The sequence below is a fragment of the Coregonus clupeaformis genome, chromosome 16, assembly GCF_020615455.1.
Source record: "Coregonus clupeaformis isolate EN_2021a chromosome 16, ASM2061545v1, whole genome shotgun sequence".
NCBI classification, from domain to species: domain Eukaryota; kingdom Metazoa; phylum Chordata; class Actinopteri; order Salmoniformes; family Salmonidae; genus Coregonus; species Coregonus clupeaformis.
The window spans coordinates 35,103,416-35,129,221 of NC_059207.1; the positions used below are offsets into that span (position 1 = coordinate 35,103,416).

Consider the following 25,806-nt stretch of genomic DNA (forward strand, 5'->3'; position numbering starts at 1 on the left):
TGAAAATAGAATTCAGTGGTTCTGCGACTCTCAAACACGACAGCTCGCTGGCTAACACTGTCAAACAAGCTCGGAATGAACACCCACAAGCTTACTATCATAGGCTCTGTTCAGCTTACTTTGGCCTACTCACTGAAACAGGAATGGAAGAGCTGTTACCATTCAAACAAATGTTTCTGTCAAACATGTATCCCAACTTCATTACCTACTTGGTTTGCCAATCTCAGAACTCAGAGAGCTTGTGAGCACAGCTTTTGAGGCATCAAAAGTGCGCAGCCCACATTGGTTTGCCAATCTCAGAACTCAGAGAACTTGTGAGCACAGCTTTTGAGGCATCAAAAGTGCGCAGCGCTAAGAGCCCTGACATCTCGATTTTGGAGCACTCACTCCAGTTAGAGAGTGCATTATCAGATATTGAAGCGTCAAGAGACTACGTACAACAACGGTTTCTACCACGAAACCACGATACCAATTCCCACCACGGTCAAAATAACTGTAAAGTACGTCGCCAGCGAACGACTACCGCTACAATCGACCGGATCGCTACGTTCCTGCACCCAATCCACCCAAAGTGTCAGGGCACAAAGGTAACAGAGGTGAAAAAGGGTTCAATGATGACCGAAGCATACGCCAATACTCGCTAAAAGCTCTGCTAAGAGAAATAAAGAAGTGGAAAGAATTTGATAAACAGGAAAAAGACAAGTCACTATGACTAGACGTGGAATTGCCGGACAACAGGTCCGCCAGAATGAACACCCTTAGCAAGGACGTTAACAATCAAATTACTCCCGCTCTCACTCGAGACCCTATCCAGGGCCCGCTCGATCAAGACCCAAGCCCACAAGCTTTGTCTATAGTCTCTGATACAAATGTTGCGAAGAAAAAGGTCAAACACATCGCAAGAGTCAATTCCACTCTAAACCCGATAAGTCAATCTGTTTTCACCATGAACAGAAATTACACATCACGTCATTGCGAACGACCACTCCACTTTGTGGGGAATATGACCACAAAACGCGACTCAAACAGCCCATACCTGGAAACAGTCCTGGAGGACTGCTTAACCTGTCATGCGCTAATTGATTCGGGCTCGACAATATCACTCATCTCTCAAACGTTGTTCAATGATCTCAAAAGGGCTTTGAACCCAGCTAAACGTTTGTTGAAAACGGAACGATGCGATACTTCACTTTGAGGTTTCACCCAGACTACCTTGCCTTTCACGATGCGATTCATGCTGAAACTACACTTCCAAGATGTATCGCTTGTTCACCCTGTGTATGTATGTTACCAGCCTTGAAAGTGAACCCCTGCTACTCGGAGTAGACTTGATGGATCGGTTGATCCCACTGATGGATTGGAAGACCAACCAAGTATGGTCACAGGCAACCGTGCCCTCTCCACTGACCATACTGTCGCTCCTACCGCTAACTGCGACACAGTCATCCACATAGAGCATCAAAATAACCCTTTTCGAAAAAGATGTCTCGACACTTCTCTGTGCAGCATCTGACCCAAGGAGATATTACGATATCTCGTCACATTCAATCAGCAAACCTGATTGACCAGTCCTTTCATGATTTCAAGCCAGCAGTCTCTGTGAATGAGCCACTTCACTCCTCCTTGGAGTCATGCAATACTGTAGCTGAGATTAACTTATCTTGTCCTACGGACACTTCCTCAAGCACTGCGGCAGTCTCAGGAATAAAAGCATCGACGTGCAGAGTGTACTCTGCTTCCGATGTTACATATTCCGCTTTGAGGGGGACTGAAACCCCTTACAATGAATCTAACGGCGTCAGTCTCACAACTGACCCAATGATTCCCACTGGTGAAACGCTGTGCCATATCGCAGAAAGATATCCTCGTCTCAGTTCGCAGGTACTGGAACGGTTGCCACATGCGGACGCTGTGGTGACTGACAGGCCATGACAGCCACTGAGTGTTTTCAAACACCAGGAGATTTGGTTGAATGGTTACAGCCAATCTACTAACCACACGGCTGCTGACAACTCGTACAAAGGGTCCAACCTTTTCGTTTGTGCCTCGCACACCAACAACCACCGCTGGTGGGGGGGTCCCAAGACACAAAGGCGGGGAATACTAGCCCAGACCCATGATGAGCCTCGTCGAGGCCGGTGGGGGGGTCAAGACTATGTGCAACACTGTACGAGGCCGCCAGAGCAGGAAACAAATCTAGTTGTAAACTTCCCCATGAGAACATAGAGGAGCGGACAAGCCTCTCGACGGGGTTAACCTTAGAACACATCTGAGATATCACTGAGGTGTACCACACTGGTCGTAAAAGAAGTCCAGTGGACTTTCCACCTCCAAAACAAATGGCAACGATAATCATTCCTTGCCATGTGTAGTTTATACTACAATGCAACTAGTAAAATGCTCTAATCAGGTATTACAGTAGGATAACATTTCAGAATACATCGGTAGGATTGCTGGTCCTCTTGAGTACCAGTACCAATGCCAGCAACAGTCAGTCCAGCCATAATCAGTAAAGGTTAGAGACCTAACAAGTGAAATTGCCCTTGACAACAGAGACAGAGGAGTTAGTAGTCACTCAGATTGCAAAACGTGGAAGGGAATCTCACAAAACACTCTTCTGATGGTTAACACACATGCCACTAATAAATAGAACCCTCCATTCAGGAGGAAAGTTATTAGAAGCCATGAACCATGATCACACTGCGTACGACTGGTTCAGAGCGTATAGAGTATTTCCGTTGTGAGGTTAGCTCCTCCAGGGATAACATAGCTATGAATTAGACTCCTTCATACCTATCGCCACTACAATGGTGTAAGACACCAATTCTTACTGACCTCCAGGCATTGACATGAAAATGATCTGATTACATCAGACTCATTCAGAACAGGTTGCAGCCTACCAGGATATCTGGTTTTCTTTCCCTTGGCATTGTCAGTAGCTGAGTGTAGATGCGGTGAGGAATCAAGCGCAGGAAACACGGGCATTCGTCAACAGACTTTAGTCACAAAAATAACAGCAGCAAAACAGGCGAACAGCCAACCCAACCGGGAGGCAAAATACACAGTACGCACAAAACACACAGTGCGTAAAAAGGCGATAGCGCACACAGTGCGGACTCTCGGAACAAATAACAATCCTGAGAGTAAATATCACAGAGCAACAGCTTGACAAATAAACAATACCACATAACACCTGCCCCCACACACGAAAACTAAATAGGCAACCAAATCAAACACTAACAAGGGACAGGTGTACAAACAGACAAAACCAAACAAACATGAAACATCGAACGGTGGCAGCTAGTACTCCGGGGACGACGACCGCCGAAGCCTGCCCGAACAAGGAGGAGGAGCAGCCTCGGCCGAAACCGTGACAGGCATGCACACTTGTGTAAGCATAAACACACATGTACAACGGAATATTCAATGAGGATTTATGCTAGGATCACTTAAGGGTGCGAGAAAAACACCAGCCTTGGTAAAATGGAAAATTTACCCTGAGGCCTTTGATTCTACAGCTACCGTATCCACCAGTTTCTTCCCAGAAGTCCATAGGTCATCCCTGTAGACTGTCCGAAGCTAGTGCCTTACAGCTGTAGACTTATCATGTAGTTGTCAACTTAGGATAGTGCCTAAGCAACACACCACTAAGTAGGAAAACCCTAGACATGACATTAGAGACAATGCTATGATAGAGTCATTTAGCGAAGACCGTGGATGTATATAGAATAAAGTCCAATTAGATGATTAAGGTGTGGTAAGTACATTTTGTATTTCTTTTGTTTATGCTTTTATTCATTTTGTTTCATTTTCTCTGACACTTAGGAAGTGATATAGCTACAAACAAGTTCCCCATACAACCATCAGTTAGTGCCAGAGCGCCGCTCATTTGGGAAATAAATGTAATGATGTATTTCGTGAGTGTGTGTGCGTTGTTAACATCTGCCTAAGTTACTGCCCAGATCTACCAGCCTTGACGACCAGACGACAGGTCCGGAATGGCGATGCCCAACCCGGACGCCCGCTGCCCATTCTTGTGGTGGACTGCTCCGTTGGAAGAAAGCCTACCAGGGTAAACAACCAGAGGGGGACCGCAACGGCGATCCCCAACCAGGACATCCCCTGGCCATTCTTGTGGTGGCCTGCAGCTTGCATAGATCCTCCCAAGGTAAACCACCAGAAGGGGACCGCAACAATGATCCACAACCAGGACATCCTCTGGTCATTTTTATGGTGGGTTGCAACTTGCATAATAATATCAAGATTGAACCACCAGAGGGGGACTGTCATGACTTGCCCTCATGGGTTGAGGATCAAAGATGCCGGCTAGGCAAAGGTTTGAACACCCCCTTTCCTGGGGGCCAGTTTTATGACCAGTCGTAAATTCCTTACAGAAACTTTTCCGTGCCATGCAGGTTTGGGAGAGGGAATTTCCCTGTGGAACAAAGGAAGTCTTCCCGCCAAGACTCCAACATCCAAAAGTGGATAATGAAACAATATTCCTACTTCAAAGAATGTGGGAAATGGTCGGTGGGGAATTAAAGAACAATCAAGTCAAATGCGTTACTATGTTGTTATGTTATTAAAGACGGTGGAACAACATAACTGTATCTCTGGGGGTGTGCACTTCCCAGTTATGAGGTTTGCATCTAATTGTTGTATAAAACAAATTATTAAGTATAATAATACTTTTGTGAAGATAACAATGTGAATTTAGCATTCTAGATGGGATGATTGTTTTCCATATTGATTTGTTCACAGTCAGTGGCCACGCCCAGATGAGCAAAAAACATGATGAAATGCCCCCTTTTCTACTCAAGTATAAAACCCCTTGTGACGAAATTTACCTCAGACCAAGCAGATTATGGTATAAACTGGATGTTGCAAAATGTTGAATTTCTACCAGACCAGGAAGTGTGAAGCTGAAGCTACATGGCTTAAAATGGTTAGACCAGGAAGCCCCACGGCTTAAAATGGTTGACACTCTACAGACCAGCCGACATGCAGCGCGAGCTGAATATGGCAAAATGGTTTAAAACTACAACTCCATTACCAAAGGAAAAGACCAAACAGACTACGGTATAAGACGGATTTTGCAAATGGTTGAATTTCTATCAGACCAGCAGACGTGAAGCATGAGCTAAATGTTACAAAATGGTTAGACCAGAAAGACCATAAAATGTGAGACGGTAGTCCATACATTTGAAATGGAGAAACTCTGAAACTCTCAACCTCTACACGAGGTGAAGAAGACAACGCATTAGACCTTATCATATCAGTCTGCAGCTGGCATGAATAGTCGTCTAGAGAACTTTCACTAAAGACACGAGTTGGGAAGGACAATCCCTCTCAGACAACCGTTGGTACATCTGAAGTATCTATTCTAACAGATCAACTTTACAAACTACAGGGTACACTGAAGTATCCATTCTAACCACCACTACGACCAGAAACTCTACCAAGGACATTGGGATCTCTGGTGGGCAAACCAGAGTTCTACATCATCAACTCAACTATCGAGGATAGCTACACGTAAATACATGTTGCATTTCTAATCCGAATGAGCGATGATTAGGGTTCTAAGCAGTTGTATTTCCGTGAGCGTAGTTTACAAAGTAACAACGATAGTTTGAATCTCTGTCTCTCCCTTCCAAGCTTTCATGCTATTGTTATTCCAGTGCACTATGGACCTGTTTTCATTGTATTACGTTAGTAATCAATAACCTGTGTGTGTGTGTTTGTATTGTTGTTTTATTTAGTTAGTTAGTAAATAAATAATTAAGCCAATTTGTGTATTGCTGATTCATCAATAAGGTTAGGGTTCTTGCAGGTTCAAAGATTATGCGATGTTCAGAATGAGACTGATAAGAGGTAATTATTTAATAAGTGACTGTTATCGATATACAGTGAGGGAAAAAAGTATTTGATCCCCTGCTGATTTTGTACGTTTGCCCACTGACAAAGACATGATCAGTCTATAATTTTAATGGTAGGTTTATTTGAACAGTGAGAGACAGAATAACAACAAAACAATCCAGAAAATGTCAAAAATGTTATAAATTGATTTGCATTTTAATGAGGGAAATAAGTATTTGACCCCTCTGCAAAACATGACTTAGTACTTGGTGGCAAAACCATTGTTGGCAATCACAGAGGTCAGACGTTTCTTGTAGTTGGCCACCAGGTTTGCACACATCTCAGGAGGGATTTTGTCCCACTCCTCTTTGCAGATCTTCTCCAAGTCATTAAGGTTTTGAGCGTGACATTTGGCAACACAAACCTTCAGCTCCCTCCACAGATTTTCTATGGGATTAAGGTCTGGAGACTGGCTAGGCCACTCCAGGACCTTAATGTGCTTCTTCTTGAGCCACTCCTTTGTTGCCTTGGCCGTGTGTTTTGGGTCATTGTCATGCTGGAATACCCATCCACAACCCATTTTCAATGCCCTGGCTGAGGGAAGGAGGTTCTCACCCAAGATTTGACGGTACATGGCCCCGTCCATCATCCCTTTGATGCAGTGAAGTTGTCCTGTCCCCTTAGCAGAAAAACACCCCCAAAGCATAATGTTTCCACACATTACATGTTGGGTTTGTAGTTTTGTTCAGTGTATATATATGTGTGTGTGTGTGTGTGTGTGTGTGTGTCAGGGTTTCATTAGGAAGACATTTGATGGCAGAATTGTAATTTACTGGACATTTAAGAAATGTATCAGATGTATCGGATCCATATGCATCGGTTGCGCAACCTGATTAGGCCATCCACCCAGCGTGCTCAAAATGCCAGAAATCACATTTAGTTTATGGTAATTCATTTTAACAGAACATGCAACTCCGATGCAGTGGTGACCCGTCATTCAGGGCAGGTGGGGCAGAGCCAATCATTGAAATCATTAAAATCAAGCATTGAGTTAATAAAGCCGCATACAAACATGGTCTCTTTTTTGCTTTCTTGAGTAAGGCAGCTCCAAAATGCAGGTGTTTCAGCCTAGCTCAGTGCTTTCTGTGGTGGTGGGGCAGCCATTGGAAAATACGGAGTGTAGGTGTTGGTAATGTTCTCTAGTTACGCCATGATTAGCTCAGTGTTCTGTCACTCGTGGGGACAGTATGTCACCGCCTAGTCTAAGGGTAGAGCTTGAAAATTCAAGCCCCTTGGGTGCTGCCATAGAGTTACATTAGAAGTGCCCATCCAAGAAGGCTGAAGGTCATTGGACACAGATAAAATGACGTCAAATCACATTATATCTACAGACTATTTGATTGGATCATGTCAACATCATACTTTCAAAATCTTAGCTAGCAGTCATCATCATGAATCAAGTCAACAATCTACTGGCAAATCCTTTTTAATCCTTGTCATATGAAGATAAATAATGAATAGAAATTATAGATAAAACGTATCGGTGCTCATCGTCCATTGGACATACAGTGGGGGAAAAAAGTATTTAGTCAGCCACCAATTGTGCACGTTCTCCCACTTAAAAAGATGAGAGAGGCCTGTAATTTTCATCATAGGTACACGTCAACTATGACAGACAAATTGTCATGGACCAACATCAGGCCGTCTTACAAAATCAACATCTAAAAGAAGCACTGGTATAAACATAATCGTGGTGTCGTCAGCAAACTTGATGATGGAGTTGGTGTCGTGCAAAGCAACGCAGTCATGGTGAACAGGGATTACAACAGAGGACTGTGGACAAACCCCTGGTGCGCCCCTGTGTTAAGAGTCAGTGTGGAGGTGGTGTTATTGCCAATCCTCACAGCCTGTGGTCTGCCAGTCAGGAAGTCCAGGATCCAATTTGTAAGTCGCTCTGGATAAGAGCGTCTGCTAAATGTCATCCAGTTGCAGCGGGTGGTGTCCAGACCCAGGGCTCTGAGCTTGGTGTCGAGCTTGGAGGGAACAATAGCGTTGAATGCTGAACTGTAGTCAATGAACAGCATTCTCACATAGGTGTTCCTCTTGTCCTGATGTGTTACGGCCATGTGAATAGCGATGGAAATGGCATCTTCCGTGGATCTGTTGGAGCGGTGGGCAAATTGGAGTGGGTCCAGTGTGCCTAGCATGCTGGCCTTGATGTGGGCCATGACCAGCCTCTCGAAGCACTTCATGATGACAGAGGTGAATGCGACGGGGCATTTGTCATTTGGGCATGTCACCTTGTTTTTCTTTGGCACTTGGACGATGGTGGTCTGTTTAAAGCAGGTGGGGACTACAGCCTGTGTCAGGGACAGGTTGAAGATGTCAGAGAAGACGCCTGCTAGCTGGTCAGCACACACTCTGAGCCAAGGATGCCATCTTGCCTGGCGGCTTTGTGAGTATTCATTCTTTTGAGAGTTTTCCTCATGTCAGCCTCGGAGAGCGAATGCACCTGATCGTCCGGAGCAGCGAGGGTATTCCTGGATGGCTCGGTATTGTCTGCCTCGAAGCGAGCATAGAATGTGTTAAGTTCGTCTGGGAGGGAGGCTTCGGTGGGCACCGCATAGCTGGATTTGCTTTTGTAGTCTGTGATTGTCTGTAGTCCTTGCCACATGCGACAAGTCTGTATTGTCTTTTTGCGTCTCTAATGGATTTGCGGAGCTCGTACCTGCTTGCCTTGTACGCGTTGCGCGCCACCAAGTCATTGGGGTTCATTCTGCTGACGTTGAATGCTGCAGTACGGGCTCTCAGCATTGTGCGGATATCTCTGTTCATCCAGGGTGTTTGGTTGGGGTATGTCTGGATTGTTATTGTGGGTACATCATCAACACATTTCCTAATTAAGCCTGTGACTGATGATGTATATTCCTCAATGTTGATGGATGAGGCCTGGGTGGATGAATCTTTGAACATATTCCAATCAGTATTCTCAAAACAATCCTGCAGCATTGAGTCTGCCTCCTCTGTCCAGCACCCCACTATTCTCTGTGTTGGTGGCTCCCTCTTGAGTTGCTGATTGTAGGCGGGGAGTAGGGACAGAGAGACATTATCTAATTGGCCGAAGTGGGAGCAGGGGATGGATTTGTATGCGTCACAGATGTTTGTTCTTGTTGGCTAATGATCTTGTACAGTTCGCTGAGTGACGCCTTAGTGTTTGCTTGTGGCGGTATGTACACAGCTGTTATAATAACACACATGAATCTCTCGGCATATAGTGGGGTCGGCTTTTTAGCATCAGAAACTCCAGGTTGGGTGAACAGGAGCTCGCAATGTTTTCAACTTCGGTACACCAGGATTTGTTTATGAGGAAACATACCCCTCCCCCGACTCTTAACTGAAGCCGCCGTTCGATCCATTTAAAATATGGAGAAGCTGTCTGGTTGAATAGCAGAGCCGAGTGTATTGTCCGTAAGCCACGTCTCAGTAAAAACAGACATAGCATTCCTTGATGTCCTTCTGCGATTGAAGGCCTGCTCTGAGTTCACAAAGTTTATTTTCCAGCAATTGGACATTAGCCATCAGGATACTAGGAACAGGAGGCAGTTTAGTTTGGATGTATTTATGCATTTATATTCCAAACAATAGCCAGTGTTTTGGAACACTGGCTTTTGTTTTTGAATATTAAACAATAACCCTACGTACATGCTTTGCTTTCTGTGCGAGCTTTCCCCTTGTAAGGATTATTGTCAGTGACAATATTGCGTGTATAACCTTTTATGTTTTGCTTAAATCGGTCAAGCTGCCTACCTACAATCCAACTACAGTGGATAGGTTACAGTGACCAGTTGTCTGGGTCTATCAAGTCCCTGTGGAGCAGCCTGGGAGAAGACTGAAGGGGGAGGGCATGAGGATCGTCATCCTCTAGGTAGCACTGAGGCAAACTGGTGAGACCTTTACTGACTGCTGTTGGGATTCCTGAGGTGGAACCACTAACTCAAATCAACACTCCTATTGCCTTGACTCACGTGGCAGAGCAAATCTTTTTTTTTTACTGCCCCCTGACCTTTGAAAAATAGTATGTTTATGAAAGACTACCTGAGAGGAATAAAATAGGTTTTACTTCTTGAGTTCAGCTCTGATTTCAAAGCACAAACTAAGACGTCAAACAATGAATACCAAATGTGGATGAAACGTCTGCAGCTGATGCAACCCTTGCTGTGTGCCACCACACCATGATGTTTTCTTTGTGTCTCGAATTGAAATCAGTACAGCTCCTCATTAGAGCCCCAACCAATGACTGTATATATGAATGGACAAAGCCGTCGATCATGTGACACCGTTCATTCCTATGTGAAGACTCCATAGCACATTGAAGTTAAATGAAGTCGGTAAAGATGGCATCTCAAGGAGACATAACATGCGCAGTTTGAGCTACTCCAGGAAGTGACGTTGCAGGTTAGCTCAGTGCTGCCCGCGCTCATTGAGTAACTCAAGTTGAAGGCCGACCAGGGTAATGCAGTCTGCCATTAGCAACTAAATTATCCTTATAACTTGTTCTGTGTGTGATTTTAAAATAATTGGTTCAAGGACATACATCTGGTATATTAGAAGCAATTATTGGTACCATGATTGTCTTCTAAAAAAGGTTTTATTTACACGAAGATTAACATTTTTCCATTCACTGGGGATCCTGTTTTCTGCAAACAATGCCTGCAGTTCCGCGGTCGGCCTTGAACTTCTGTGGCTTCAGTGAGAGGGGGCAGTCGTTCTCCCCTGGCACCAACACAGGGGCAGAGGAGAGGAAGCAGGGGCTCAGCTCTCTCCCCACTATCCCTGTCAGGGCACTGGAACATTGGATAAAGGGAATCGGACTGAGTAGGTAATGTCCAGGGGGTGTATTGCTGGAATCATGGCCAGATTCTGTCCCTCCTACAGCTGCATTGGTTTGGGGGAAACTATAAAAACAATGCCTTAACTTGAGATCTTAATTGCAACCAGAGCAGGCTTGTTTACTGACTGAGAGTCAAAAAGAAAACTAGAGAGTTCTCCACCTACTTCCTGTGTACTAATGAACGAACAGTTTCACTCCTACTCTTAATTATGTATAGCTTAGTTGTGATTAATGTCACCAATTATTTACAGTGTGATAGGCATTAGAATAGAGTCTGTTAGTTTTTATTTTCGCTTTTTAAGTCTTGTTTGCTATTATTTCCCCTCATGTGCTGGCAAAGGCAAATTCATGACAGCGTTCCAATTTTTCTGATGTCTCTGTAATTTCGACTGTCTCTCTTCATCTTACGGTGGGGAGTGCAGACCAATGGAGCTGCAGTAAGCAGTTGTACCTAAGAAGACAGCATAAAAAGCCTCATTGGTGGTTATGTGGGCAGTCAGTGTTCCAGGCCTTTCATGTGCCCCCTGCAGGCCCCAATGCTTCCCCTCGCCCTGCTGGGTCCTTTACTGTAATATCCTCACATTCGCATCAACAAGTTACACAATTAACCACATAGATTTATGTACAAGGAAAAACAAAAAAATCAGCCACATTGGAAAATGCTAAAATCTTTTGAGAATTATTTATTTGAGCCTATCCCTCAGATGACTCTGGGCCTGACAATTCACTTTAGCTCCATCCACCCTGAACAGCTACACATTAATTCAGGTTGAACTTCCTGTGAAGGAGGAAGTAAAGTCTACTGAATCAATCTTCCTCTCTGTTCTCATTCTCCTCAGCACAGCCCAGTCAGACCTGACCACAGCTCCAGTGGAGGCTGCTGAGGGGAGGACGGCTCATAATAATGTCTGGAACTGAGCGAATGAAATGACATCAAACACATGAAAACTATGTGTTTGATGTATTTAATACCATTCCACTAATTCCGCTCCAGCCATTACCACGAGCCCGTCCTTCGCAATTAAGGTGCCACCAACCTCCTATGCACAGCTCTCAACACAAGCCTGTAACTCTTGGGGGGTTTCTAAAGTCATGGGTGCCACTTCACCACAAGTTTTCCCAGCAGTCCTCTCTTTCTACAGTATGTGTGCTTGATTGCTAACAGCTGTGCCCATTTCTCTTGCTACATTTTCTGTTGCTTCAAAATGTACTCCTGCCAACCCCTATGCAAAGCCTGATTCATGCGTCACCAAATAAAAACACAGACTGGCTTTATGGAGGAGGAGGGCATGATGGAGTTCATTATAGTCTATTTTCTATGGAATAATGGACCATACCCCTTAGCAAATTACAAGTAAAAATGTTAACACAAGATATTTTGGCTTGGATTTCATAGTTCCCTATTAAAAGATAACTTATTTAAAAACCTTATTGTTTAATAGTTGAAAGTCACAACCTCTGACAGATTTAAACAGGTCAATGAACATCATGTGGCGATATAATAGTATTGCTACAGTATGTTTTAGAGACTCCTGTACAGAACACTGTAATGCGGTTAGTTACAGGTTGCTTGATCAGGAAAATTGCAAAGAGAATTCAATTTTCCTGCAATGGAAACCGTGACGTGTTTCAGAGAGCACTGGGTTCCATATGACGCAGGCAGAGTTGGATTTTAGAAGGGGGCCTGATCATTGGCCTCACATGACCTTGCTCTGTCTACATGTATCCAGCTTGTTGGGTCTTACCTTATCTCCTGGGTGTGGTCGCATCAAAGACACACGGTCATAGCCTTTCCTCAGCAACACCCATAGAGCATCCAGTTTGCCCTGCAATCACAGAGCAGTACACAATACCAATAAGACCCTTTAAGATGCTTTTTGTACATGGTGTGGGTGGGTGTGACTATAAATCGCTATAAAACATACATTTACACACTATACTTATACTTTACATGCATTTCCAGGGATTATCTTCGAACTCAAACCATAACTCCACAATGTTCTCAATGCATATCTATCTGTCACCAATTAGAGGGTTCACTTTGTAGATTGAAATTCAATGTAATGATAAAACCTCTGACCCAGATTATTATCAAAGCCAGAGCCTGAACAAATTATATTTGCTCATTGTGAATTCTGCATAGACCCAGCCATTGCTAAGAGGTTGGGGAAGGGGGGCAGAACAAAAATAATCTGTTTTTCTTCACAAAACTGCTGGTTCTGCAGCCCTTGCCCCCTGGAGGTCAGTCCGGTGTATATCTGGTTTCTATTAGCCATCTCCTGCTGACTGTCAGGACATATAGAACAATGCCTTTAACTAGCGCCTGACCCTGTGTGTAGGGGCTCCATGCCAGTGGTCACGTAAGGACTGGGATCTCAACACTAAAATATCCCACATGAAATGCCTACATAATAAACTCCAGCTTCAACCCACCCTATCAGTCTATACATGGCCATATATAAAGGAAGCTATGTTGAGTATGTGATTGAACTTGACAGCTGTGTGTGCAATGTGTTTCTTTATATTGGCCAGGTCAATACCTTAATTGGTGAGTACCACTTGTGAGGGCCTGGAGGCTTGCGCATGCCATTGTTGAGAATGCGAATCGGGGTCTGTATAAACTCCTGCTCGGGTATCTTCACCCTGGCGTTCTTGGCCTTCTCCAGCTTGGCTCCCTCCTCAGTAGAGCCTTTCTCACCCCAACGCACCTGACAAATAACAAGAGGTTTTCAGACCTGTCTAGCTTCATTTCAACCACATTCAAGCAGTTGTATCAACCACTAAGTGTGTGCTTGGTTGTTTGCCGTTGCTGATCTGTCAAACAGAGTCTTCCTATATCAAATAGCATGGAGAGGAAAGCTGTAGATTGAGAGTGAGGGCAGGTACATTACAGTAGTATGAAGTACAGTAGTGGGAATGAAAGCTAGTTGTCAGAATTTAAATGCAACAGGGCTCCAGGGAAGCTCACCTCCATCCTTTTGATTCCACCCACACCTCTGCCCCCATAGTAGGAAGCATCGACCGTGGGCCACTTCTTCTTGGGCATCCAATCTGATTCCTCATCCTGAAGTGGGGGGAGATAGAGAGAGTGTGTAAAGACAGGTGTCAATATCTCACATTTGTTTCACAGTATCTAAGACAGGGTTAATAAAAATTCAGGTCTGAGATGATTGATCATTTCATACACACTGGCACTGTTGGTTCTGAGATACAGTTTAAACACCAAGCCCCCTGCCTCTCCATATTTCATATACCCTACTCTCAGTCTAATAATTCAGGTTCTGGGTATAATTTCCTTTACTGTCTAAGTCAGTCTCCATCTACTCACTCTCCCCCTCGCCTCCTTATCTCCAGTCCCGTCCGTGGCGTACATCAGATCAGAGGAAATGACAGAGCCCACCTCCTCATGTTTCAGCTCTTTAACAGGCCCAGATTCAGACTAATCAAATTCATCAGGACTATGATCAGGGCCTGCCAGAGAGGAGGCGGCAATAACATCAGGCTATCGGTATCACCCTCACTGACCCTCAGAGAGACACAGACAATGGGCAAAGAGCTTCACAGAAAACTGGAGGAGATACCTCCTATATGATCTAATTGAAATGGAGTGGGGGAGATGCTTTCTTCACCCTTTTTGTGTGGACATTCCATATGCTGGGTTAATGAGGTGATTTTACGACAATCGATGTCTTACAAAATCAACATCTAAAAGAAGCACTGGTATAAACATAATGATATCAGTTGAGAAGACAAGTACTTGGACTACAGTATACACCTGCCTCTCTATTCTTTCCTGACGACAACCATAGTTGCATCCCCCCACCCCCCCAAAAAAGGGTTTATACTAAACTGAAATAATTGCAACATTTATGAAAATAGTATTTGCTGTAAAAAAGCTTAATTCCATTCAAATTAGTCAGGTTAGATAGAATTCTGTTGACAGTTTACAATGTTTTGTAACTAGAGTCATTTGCGGTGCTGTCTGTTGTTCACTGTGAAAGTATTTGTTGTTGTGAAGTATTGTTTGATTCATCTGATAAGTCAGTGGATTCCCAGTGGTCTGGAGGGATCTCAAGGAAAGGACTCCAAACAGATGGCTCTTAAATAAGGCCTTAATTGAAACCTTAAACTAAAATAAAATCCCATACAGTGAAGTAAAGATACAATTATTATCAGCTTTATTTTTATTATACATGGGGGGGTATAGAAATTGATTATCAGTTTGTACAGTGACCAGAGAAGGGGCTGTTCAAATAAGCTCTCCTGCCTTTTTTATCAGAATGTATTTGCTGGGAGTAAGGAGGGGTTTAGGACTACATGAGGTGTGGGAAAAGACAGGTCTTCATAGTGGGAGGGTGTTGTCCTGACCATACTCTGGTTGATGGATACAGTACTACATATCTATCATGACATGACTGTAAGTCACTTTGGATAAAAGCGTCTGCTAAATGGCATATTATTATTATTATTATTATGACAATACTTCAAAGACAAAACCACAGCAATTGGGCGGAATAAATATCTTGGTCATATGTCAGTCTATAAAATCATGGGGAATATTCCAAATGGTCAGTGAGGTTTGAGATTATTGAAGAAAATGGACCATAAGCAATGGTTTCCAACACCTATTAACATTCCAAATGGTTTTGCTACATGTCAGTCAGTCCACTATATCCTGGTAGCCTGCAGTACTGTATCTTTCTTGTGGATGGGAAATATAAATCTAGGATAACTGTTGTTCACTAAAACGCTCCACCAAAAGTATTATTACTTTACCTATAAAACAAATGGCTGAAATAGTGTTTCTCTTCTGCTTAGTGGCCATTACATTTAGAGCCATAGCATTGTGCTACAGTGAGTGAATAGAGACTTTTCTACCCTTCCAGAGACAATCTCTAACTATAAAGTCAGACATACTGTGGAAAATCTAACCCACACTCCAACAGTAATCAACATAAAGTGTTACTTGTTTTTTTTTGTTATTGTTTTTTTCTTACCGAACTGTCTTCCACTACTGGTGGAGGTGGCTCATGGATAATCTGGGGGGGGTGAAGAGAAATAGTTTACACTGTAATGAGCATGTAAGAAAACATACATGCACTTCAAAATACACATTTCAAAACATGATTTCATGAAAACACATGGCTCAGGAATAGTTTTTTTCTCTCCCTTGTTCTACTATTTACAAGCGACTGACCTAGAAATCTGCCATCCAGATTCCTAAACCTGGTATGTTGGTTGGGTGGGGAGAGGAAGAGGGATAGGGGTGGGGGAGAGTAAAGGGCATGCGAGTGTATGCTCCACGCTCACTTGTTTTTCTGTTTTCAACTATGATGAAATTCAAGGAACCCTGTGTAAAACATATTCCAGGCAAAGGACATCTTAAAACATTTTACAGACAGTGATTAACTACCAGCTCCTCCTGTTGGATTTAGGCAGAGCCCTGTGATGATGTAGTAGAATATTACAATCATCTAAATGCTTAGTAAATATAGATAAAACTGTATTTTCCTCAAATTCACTTGGCTCAATCTATAGCAAAATACATGCTTGTGATGTGTCCATGGCTAACAAAACGTTGAGCAACTATAACTGTAAGCACTTAGAAAATAACCTGGCCAAGGCAATTAATATACATGACTTGAAACTATACTTATTTTCCTCTGTGCTTCCCAAAGGTTGGAATAGTAGCTGATTTCCCATGGTAACCAAGCATAACTTTCCTAAACAGTGCTGGGCAAGGATTTCCACTGAAAATAACTGACAAGAACTATAAAGCTAAGGAGAGAGAGTAACATAGTAAAAACTGACATCTTTTTCTGCGTATTTCCAACTTTTCAGTTTCCAGGCTTGTAAAACAGATATTGAATGGGCAATACATGCTTCAATTCCATAGACCAGAAGTGTTGCATTTTGTTAGGCATGGCTGGGAGGGAGAGGCAGTAGATTATTATGCAAAATCAGGTGGCGTGGAGTGATTCTGAGAATGACTAACCTCTGTATTCTGGGAAAAATATGTGACCTCATGGAATTTGTTTTAGGAGCTTTGACAAACATGAACACTGTGTGATTGTGTAACCTACTTCCCATATCTTGATGATGGCGTAAGTTTCCTCTCTCCTCTCAATGTTTTTGTCTAAATACTAGAACAATACTGAGAAGCTACATTGCCCTTGACCTCCATGAGCTGAGGGGGCAGCGGTTCTGTGAACTCCAGTGGAACTAATGACTTCAACAGAGGGACTAATTACTTCAGCACACATTTACCACTGGGCTTTGACCCCTGGTGACCTCTGGTGACCTTTGGGCATAATGGACTAACAAAATCAATTGGAGGCCAAAAAGGCCAAGGAGTCTCATCCTTTACTGACTCATATAACCCTCTCACCATGGGAATGTTGTTCAGGTTAGCAAGGTTCTCTGAGTGTGCCAAGGTCAGACAAAACAACTCTGGAAAAGAAATCTGTGATCATCTGTGAGCATTATCACGGTGTATAAAGAGTTTAAAGAGTTGTCTAAGAAAATACTTAGTGGAAATGCTGTAAGCTACACATAGGTTTACCTACCGTATAGGGCAATCTGTGTTTAATTAAAAAAGGTTAAAGCTTGTAAGACACTGTCCAGGAGTGTGAATATGACAGATAGTTTATGTGACTCACCACAGTGCAGCAGAGAGGCCAGAACCACCAGAGCAGCATGAGGACTAAGAGCATCATGAGGATGAGCAGGGCGATGGCCAGGATGGTTCCATCAGACTGGGACAGACAGAGAGTGAGGGACACCGGTCAAACTCAGTCTCAACAACAGTGCAAAGGCTGAGAACCATCAGAAACGTCAAGTGCCTGTTATTGTCTAACTACAGGGGAATAACATAATAAGGCATAGTTTGAGACAGTTACAGTGCCTTGCAAAAGTATTCATCCCCCTTGGTGTTTTCCTATTTTGTTGCATTACAACCTGTAATTTAAATGGATTTTTATTTGGATTTCATGCAATGGACATACACAAAATAGTCTAAATTGGTGAAGTGAAATGAAAAAAATAACTTGTTTCAAAAAATTCTAAAAAATAAATAAGGGAAAAGTGGTGGGTGCATACTGTATGTATTCACCCCCTTTGCTATGAAGCCCCTAAATAAGATCTGGTGCAACCAATTACCTTCAGAAGTCACATAATTAGGTAAATAAAGTCCACCTGTGTGCAATCTAAGTGTCACATGATCTGTCACATGATCTCAGTATATATACACCTGTTCTGAAAGGCCCCAGAGTCTGCAACACCACTAAGCAAGGGGCACCACCAAGCAAGCGGCACCATGAAGACCAAGGAGCTCTCCAAACAGGTCAGGGACAAAGTTGTGGAGAAGTACAGATCAGGGTTGGGTTATAAAAAAATATCCGACACTTTGAACATCCCACAGAGCACCATTAAATCCATTATTAAAAAATTGAAAGAATATGGCAACACAACAAACCTGCCAAGAGAGGGCCGCCCACCAAAACTCACGGACCAGGCAAGGAGGGCATTAATCAGAGAGGCAACAAAGACACCAAAGATAACCCTGAAGGAGCTGCAAAGCTCCACAGCAGAGATTGTATCTGTCCATAGGACCACTTTAAGCCGTACACTCAACAGAGCTGGGCTTTACGGAAGAGTGGCCAGAAAAAAGCCATTGCTTAAAGAAAAAAATAAGCAAACACGTTTGGTGTTCGGCAAAAGGCATGTGGGAGACTCCCCAAACATATGGAAGAAGGTACTCTGGTCAGATGAGACCAAAATTGAGCTTTTTGGCCATCAAGGAAAACACTATGTCTGTCGCAAACCCAACACCTCTCATCACCCCGAGAACACTATCCCCACAGTGAAGCATGGTGGTGGCAGCATCATGCTGTGGGGATGTTTTTCATCGGCAAGGACGTCAGAATTGAAGGAATGATGGATGGCGCTAAATACAGGGAAATTCTTGAGGAAAACCTGTTTCAGTCTTCCAAAGATTTTAGACTGGGACGGAGGTTCACCTTCCAGCAGGACAATGACCCTAAGCATACTGCTAAAGCAACACTCGAGTGGTTTAAGGGGAAACATTTAAATGTCTTGGAATGGCCTAGTCAAAGCCCAGACCTCAATCCAATTGAGAATCTGTGGTATGACTTGCTGTACACCAGCGGAACCCATCCAACTTGAAGGAGCTGGAGCAGTTTTGCCTTGAAGAATGGGCAAAAATCCCAGTGTCTAGATGTGCCAAGCTTGTAGAGACATACCCCAAGAGACTTGCAGCTGTAATTGTTGCAAAAGGTGGCTCTACAAAGTATTGACTTTGGGGGGGGGTGAATAGTTATGCATGCTCAAGTTTTCAGTTTTTTTGTCTTATTTCTTGTTTGTTTCACAAGAAAAAATACGTTGCATCTTCAAAGTGTAGGCATGTTGTGTAAATCAAATGATACAAACCCCCCCAAAATCTATTTTAATTCCAGGTTGTAAGGCAACAAAATAGGAAAAATGCCAAGGGGGGTGAATACTTTCGCAAGCCACTGTATTGGTTCATGTGAATCTTTGATGGGAGTACCGCATGGCACATAGTTGTGGTGCACAGTGGTGTGGTGCATGTTCTACTTACACAGCTCACAGTTGTAATGGTGACTGAACTGGAAATGAAACTAAGACCTTCATTCATGCTGACATAGAGGTTGGCTGCCCTGGAACATAAATGGAGTGTAAAGAGATAGAGTGTGGTGAGGATGGGTGACAGAAATATCAGCAGATAAATAGCAGATAAAGATAAAACCTGATATTCATTCAGTGATGGTAGTACTTACATTCCATCTTCCTGTAGAATGGGGGCAGGACAGAGAAGATATGTATCTTCCACTATTAATGGCTTCACACCTAGAGCAGTAGAGGAGAACGAAGGGTCACAATATTGACCCATACACAAACCATAATGGTTCTGCTGTAGTCAGAGTGTAATTCAGACTGCACAGATCAAAATTCAATTTCAAACATCAGAATCCATTGACCTTTTGAGAAGTGGCGCAACTGCATACATGTATCAGGAGCTTAGACGTACAGTGGCTTCAGAAAGTATTCACACCCCTTTACATTATCCAAGCCTAAATAAGTTCTGTAGTAAAAATGTGCTTAACAAATCGCATAATAATTTGCATGGACTCATTCCGTGTTCAATAATAGTGGTTAACATGATTTTTGAATGACTACCCCATCTCTGTACCCTACACATACAAATATCCGTAAGGTCCCTCAATCGAGTAGTGAATTTCAAACACAGATTAAACCACAAAGAACAGGGAGGTTTTTCAATGACTCACACAGAAGGGCACCGATTGGTAGCAGACGCTGAATATCCCTTTAAGCGTGTTTTCACTTTGTCTTTATGGGGTATTGTGTGTAGATGGGTGAGGAAAAAAAACAATTTCATCAATTTTGAATTCAGGCAGTAATACAACAAAATGTGGAATAAGTTAAGGGGTATGAATATTTTCTGTTAAAACGGCCAGCTTCAGTCAGCTGATTCTAGCCAACCCTTCTGGTTAGTTCTAGTCGGGCAGTTTAGTCTCCCATTCAGAGGATCCCCACTTTTGTTAATGTTTTATTGGTCAAGGTCAAGGCAAATAATTATCACTACATCTCCTTCAGCCTATCAGTGGCCTTGATTCCCGGGACTTCAGTTTCAGTTAGTCTATGACCCCAGCAGGCTGTGTGGGCAGAAACATGCTTTCCCCATCCTGATGAGCACTCCCACAGTTTTCCCTCCTGCTGAACTTTTCCTCCTGTGGACTGAATCCCTTTATGTCTGGTGTTTAATTGTGTGTGCATCTAAATGTACAGTTGAAGTTGGAAGTTTACATACACTTAGGTTGGAGTCATTACAACTTGTTTTTCAACCACTCCACACATTTCTTGTTAACAAACTATAGTTTTGGCAAGTCGTTTAGGACATCTACTTTGTGCATGACACAAGTCATTTTTCCAACAATTGTTTACAGACAGATTATTTCACTTATAATTCACTGTATCACAATTCCAGTGGGTCAGAAGTTTACATATACTAAGTTGACTGTGTCTTTAAACAGAAAATGATGTCATGGCTTTAGAAGCTTCTGATAGGCTAATTTACATTATTTGAGTCAATTGAAGGTGTACCTGTGGATGTATTTCAAGGCCTACCTTCAAACTCAGTGCCTCTTTGCTTGACATCATGAGAAAATCAAAAGAAATCAGCCAAGACCTCAGAAAAAACATTGTAGACCTCCACAAGTCTGGTTCATCCTTAGGAGCAATTTCCAAACGCCTGAAGGTACCACGTTCATCTGTACAAACAATAGTACGCAAGTATGTAAACCATGAACGTACTTTGGTGCAAAAAGTGCAAATCAATCCCAGAACAACAGCAAAGGACCTTGTGAAGATGCTGGAGGAAACAGGTACAAAAGTATCTATATCCACAGTAAAACGAGTCCTATATCGACATAACCTGAAAGGCCGCTCAGCAAGGAAGAAGCCACTGCTCCAAAACTGCCATAAAAAAGCCAGACTACGGTTTGCAACTGCACATAGGGACAAAGATCGTACTTTTTGGAGAAATGTCCTCTGGTCTGATGAAACTAAAATAGAACTGTTTGCCCATAATGACCATAGTTATGTTTGGAGGAAAAAGGGGGCAGCTTGCAAGCCGAAGAACACCATCCCAACTGTGAAGCACGGGGGTGGCAGCATCATGCTGTGGGGGTGCTTTGCTGCAGGAGGGACTGGTGCACTTCACAAAATAAATGGCATCATGAGGAAGAAAAAGTATATGGATATATTGAAGCAACATCTCAAGACATCAGTCAGGAAGTTAAAGCTTGGTCGCAACTGGGTCTTCCAAATGGACAATGACCCAAGTTAAACAATTTAAAGGCAATGCTACCAAATACTAATTGTGTAACGATTCCGGCAGTCTGAGTCGGTTCCTGTATGGGTATTAGTTTTTCTGCTCGGGATCTCCAGTTTCCCGAGGGTTCTGGAACGCTCCCTGCCTGGTTGCCGGGCTACGTTGCTAGGCGGGAGCTCTCCTGATTTCCACACCTGCATTCCATCAGCAATCTGCACACCTGGCCCTGATCATCACCTTCATAAGCTCTGACCTGACATCCATTCCCTGCCGGATCGTTAGCCATGAACAGTATGTTTATCAGCGGATCAGTCCTAGAGCTTAGAGCATTAGTTTTGTTGTTTTGCACCTTGTTTGCTGGTTGTATGCTTACCTCCGTTTTGTTCTCCCTACAGTCACTCGTCCGGAACCTTCACCCAACCTCTGCCTGATGGTCGGCGGCTGCCGAGCCATCATTGGACCAACCACTGCACCCTCTACAACTCATCCACGCCGCCCGCTCTGTTCCCTGGATTATTCAACATCACCCGTGGATCAGTTAAATAAACACTCACCTTTGACACCACTTACCTTGTCCTGGTCTGCTTCTGGGTTCTGGCTTAGTAAACCGTGACAGAACGATCCGGCCAGTATGAACCCAGCGGACCTGGACTCTGTTCGCCATGCCATTTCCCATCAGGAGAAGATGTTGGGCCATCATAGCACGGAGCTACAGGAGATCGCGTTGGCAGTTCGGAACCTTTCTACCGGTCTGACGGAGGTCCAGAACCAGCGCAAGTTTCCGGTGGAGGATCCACTACCGGTTTCACCCATCTCGCCTGCCGCTTCTGGAGCTGTGTCCTTCCGTGAGCCCAAGGTTCCGACGCCGGATAAATATGAGGGGGAGCTGGGAAGATGCCGGTCTTTCCTTATGCAGTGTGGGTTAGTGTTCGATCTACAGCCCTACTCTTATGCCACAGACAAGGCTAGGATAGCCTTTGTGATTGAGTTGCTGCGTGGTCGAGCGCTGGAGTGGGCTTCAGCCGTTTGGGAACGACAGGACCCCTGCATGGCTTCATACCAGGGGGTTCACGGCCGAGATGAGGAAGCTCTTCGACCATTCCGTCCGAGGGAGGGACGCAGCTAGGCGCCTGTTTTCGCTTCGCCAAGGAACTCGCAGCGTGGCCGACTTCGTGATCGAGTTCAAGACGTTGGCTGTGGAGAGTGGGTGGAATGAGGAGTCTCTGCAAGCGGCCTTTTACCAGGGTCTGTCGGAGCAGCTCAAGGATGAGTTGATCTCCTATCCGGAGCCTAGTGACCTGGACAGCTTGGTAGCCTTGTCTATTCGGGTGGATAATCGAGTCCGAGAGCGAAGGAGGGAGAAGCAATGGGTTCCGTCCAATCGATCAGCTTCTCAGGTTCCAGTCGGGTCGGTGATTGGACCAGAATACGTCGATCATCGTCCACCACACAGGATTAGTGGAGAGGTCCTGTCTTCCGATTCTGAACCAACGCAAGTAGGGCGGCACGGGTTAACCAAGGAGGAACGCCAACTCAGACGTAGGACTAACTGTTGCCTCTACTGTGGTGGTTCGGGACATTACCTCGCCACCTGTTCCCGGCGGTCGTCAAACTGCGCGGCTCGCTAAAGTTGGGAGGACTTTTAGCGAGCCAGTTTCGACCTCTCAATACCTCTGTCAGACCCCGTTTCCCGGCTACCCTTATGAACAGGAATCAGAGCTTAGCGATTAACGCTTTTATCGATTCAGGTGCCGATGGAAGCTTTCTTGATGCCGAGTTGGTGGAACAGCTGGGGCTTTCCAAGGAGCAATTGCCGGAAGCCATTGAAGCGACCACTCTGAACGGCAGTAGTCTGGCACGTATCACGATGAGGACTGAACCGGTTAAGATGCTGTTGTCGGGGAATCATTCTGAGATGATTTCATTCTTCATTCTGCCGTCTTCCCATGTTCCTCTGGTCCTTGGATACCCCCTGGCTGAAGGAACACAATCCCACGTTCGATTGGGTGACGGGCAAGGTAACGAGTTGGAGCCTTGATTGTCATGCTAACTGTCTCAAGACTGCCTGTCCCCATTCGGTTCCCAGTCAGGTGATTGAGGCTAAACCCCCAGATTTGTCCCTGGTTCCCGAGACATATCACGATTTGGGGGAAGTGTTCAGTAAGCAGAAGGCTCTGTCACTCCCTCCCCACCGACCATATGATTGTGCCATCAACCTGTTCCCTGGAGCTGTCTACCCCAAGGGAAGGTTATACAGTATCTCCCGACCTGAACGTGAGGCTTTGGAGACCTACATCAAGGAGTCCCTAGCTGCTGGTCTCGTTCGTCCTCGTCATCACCCCTGGGGGCAGGATTCTTCTTTGTGGGTAAGAAGGATGGCTCTCTTCGACCGTGTATTGATTATCGGGGGTTGAATGACATCACGGTCAAGAACAAGTATCCCCCTGCCCTTGATGAGCTCTGCCTTCGACTCCTTACAGGGTGCTACGGTGTTCACCAAACTAGACCTACGCAATGCGTATCACATGGTCCGGATCAGAGAGGGGGGACGAGTGGTTGACGGGTTTCAATACACCGATGGGTCACTTCGAGTATCAGGTGATGCCGTTTGGACTGACCAATGCTCCAGCGGTATTCCAGAGTATGGTGAACGACGTCCTGAGAGATATGATCGGTCTCTTTGTGTTTGTTTACCTGGATGACATTCTGATCTTCTCGAAGGAACCTTCCGACCACGTCCAGCATGTCCGGCAGGTTCTGCAGCGATTGTTGGAGAATCGCCTGTTCGTGAAGGCCGAGAAGTGCGAGTTTCACGCCCACACGACATCCTTTCTCGGGTACATCATCTCCAGGGGAGAGATTAGGATGGACCAGGAGAAGGTTAGAGCGGTTCTGGAATGGGCCCAGCCCGGCACGAGATTGCAGCTCCAGAGATTTTTTGGGGTTTGCGAATTTCTACCGCAGATTAATCCGGGATTACAGCCGTGTGGCCGCTCCGTTAACTGCCTTGACTTCCAGTATCAGGACCTTCAAGTGGAATCCGGAGGCGGATCGAGCGTTTCTGGATTTGAAGAGACGATTCACCAACGCACCGATTCTCTCTCAACCGGACACGGCCCGTCAGTTCGCCGTTGAAGTGGACGCGTCTGATGTGGGAGTTGGCGCCATCCTGTCGCAGCGATGCTCCACGGACAGTAAACTCCATCCCTGCGCCTACTACTCTCGTCGCCTTTCGCCTGCGGAGAGGAACTACGATGTGGGCAACCGGGAGCTTCTCGCGGTGAAACTTGCCTTGGAGGAGTGGCGCCACTGGTTGGAGGGGGCGGAGCAACCGTTTATTGTCTGGACTGACCACAAGAATCTTGCTTACGTGCAATCGGCTAGACGTCTCAACTCCCGTCAGGCCAGGTGGGCGTTGTTTTTCGGACGATTCAATTTTTTCCCTGACGTTCCGACCTGGATCTAAGAACGGCAAGGCGGACGCCTTGTCCCGGATGTTCTCCAAGACGGAAGAGAGTGGGTCCAAGACCGAGACAATTCTCCCCCGGAACTGCGTCGTGGGAGCAGTTATGTGGAAGATTGAGGAGGAGGTGATGGCGGCCCTTCGGACGCAGCCCGGTCCCCGGTAACGGTCCACCCGGTCGGTTGTTTGTGCCTGAGTCGGTTCGTCCTGCTGTCCTCAAATGGTCCCACGCCAGCAAGATGGCTTGTCACCCTGGCGTGGCTCGGACGATGGCGTTTCTTCGCAGACGTTTTTGGTGGCCTGCCATGGCCGAGGATACTCGGGGTTTTGTTGCTGCCTGTCCAGTGTGTGCGCAGAATAAGAGTACCAATCGGCCCAGCTCTGGACTACTTCACCCCCTTCCTATTCCCCGCGACCATGGTCGCATCTGGCCCTGGACTTTGTCACTGGGTTGCCCTCTTCTGAGGGGAACACGGTCGTTCTGACTATCGTGGACAGATTCAGCAAGTTCGCCCACTTTGTGCCAATTGCCAAGCTTCCCTCTGCCTCGGAGACGTCCGAGATCCTGGTTAGGGAGGTTTTCAGGGTCCACGGTTTGCCCAGTGAGATCGTTTCCGACCGTGGCCCTCAGTTTACCTCTGCTGTCTGGAAGTCCTTCTGTTTGGCCATTGGAGCTACAGTCAGTCTCACATCTGGTTTTCACCC

At 45.0% G+C, this 25,806-nt stretch overlaps 1 protein-coding gene across 1 annotated transcript in view; it reads right to left on the reverse strand.

Moving 5' to 3' along the window:
- LOC121584834 (anthrax toxin receptor 1-like) overlaps nt 1–25,806 on the reverse strand; it is a 74,078-nt gene that overhangs the window by 15,122 nt on the left and 33,150 nt on the right. Inside the window, exons 11-17 of the mRNA XM_041900979.2 lie at nt 19,564–19,633; nt 19,365–19,443; nt 17,407–17,502; nt 15,745–15,786; nt 13,716–13,811; nt 13,288–13,455; nt 12,493–12,573 (exon numbers count right to left, since the gene is read on the reverse strand). Of these exons, the coding sequence (XP_041756913.2) occupies nt 12,493–12,573; nt 13,288–13,455; nt 13,716–13,811; nt 15,745–15,786; nt 17,407–17,502; nt 19,365–19,443; nt 19,564–19,633 (632 nt within the window). The remainder of the gene's footprint in view (nt 1–12,492; nt 12,574–13,287; nt 13,456–13,715; nt 13,812–15,744; nt 15,787–17,406; nt 17,503–19,364; nt 19,444–19,563; nt 19,634–25,806) is intronic.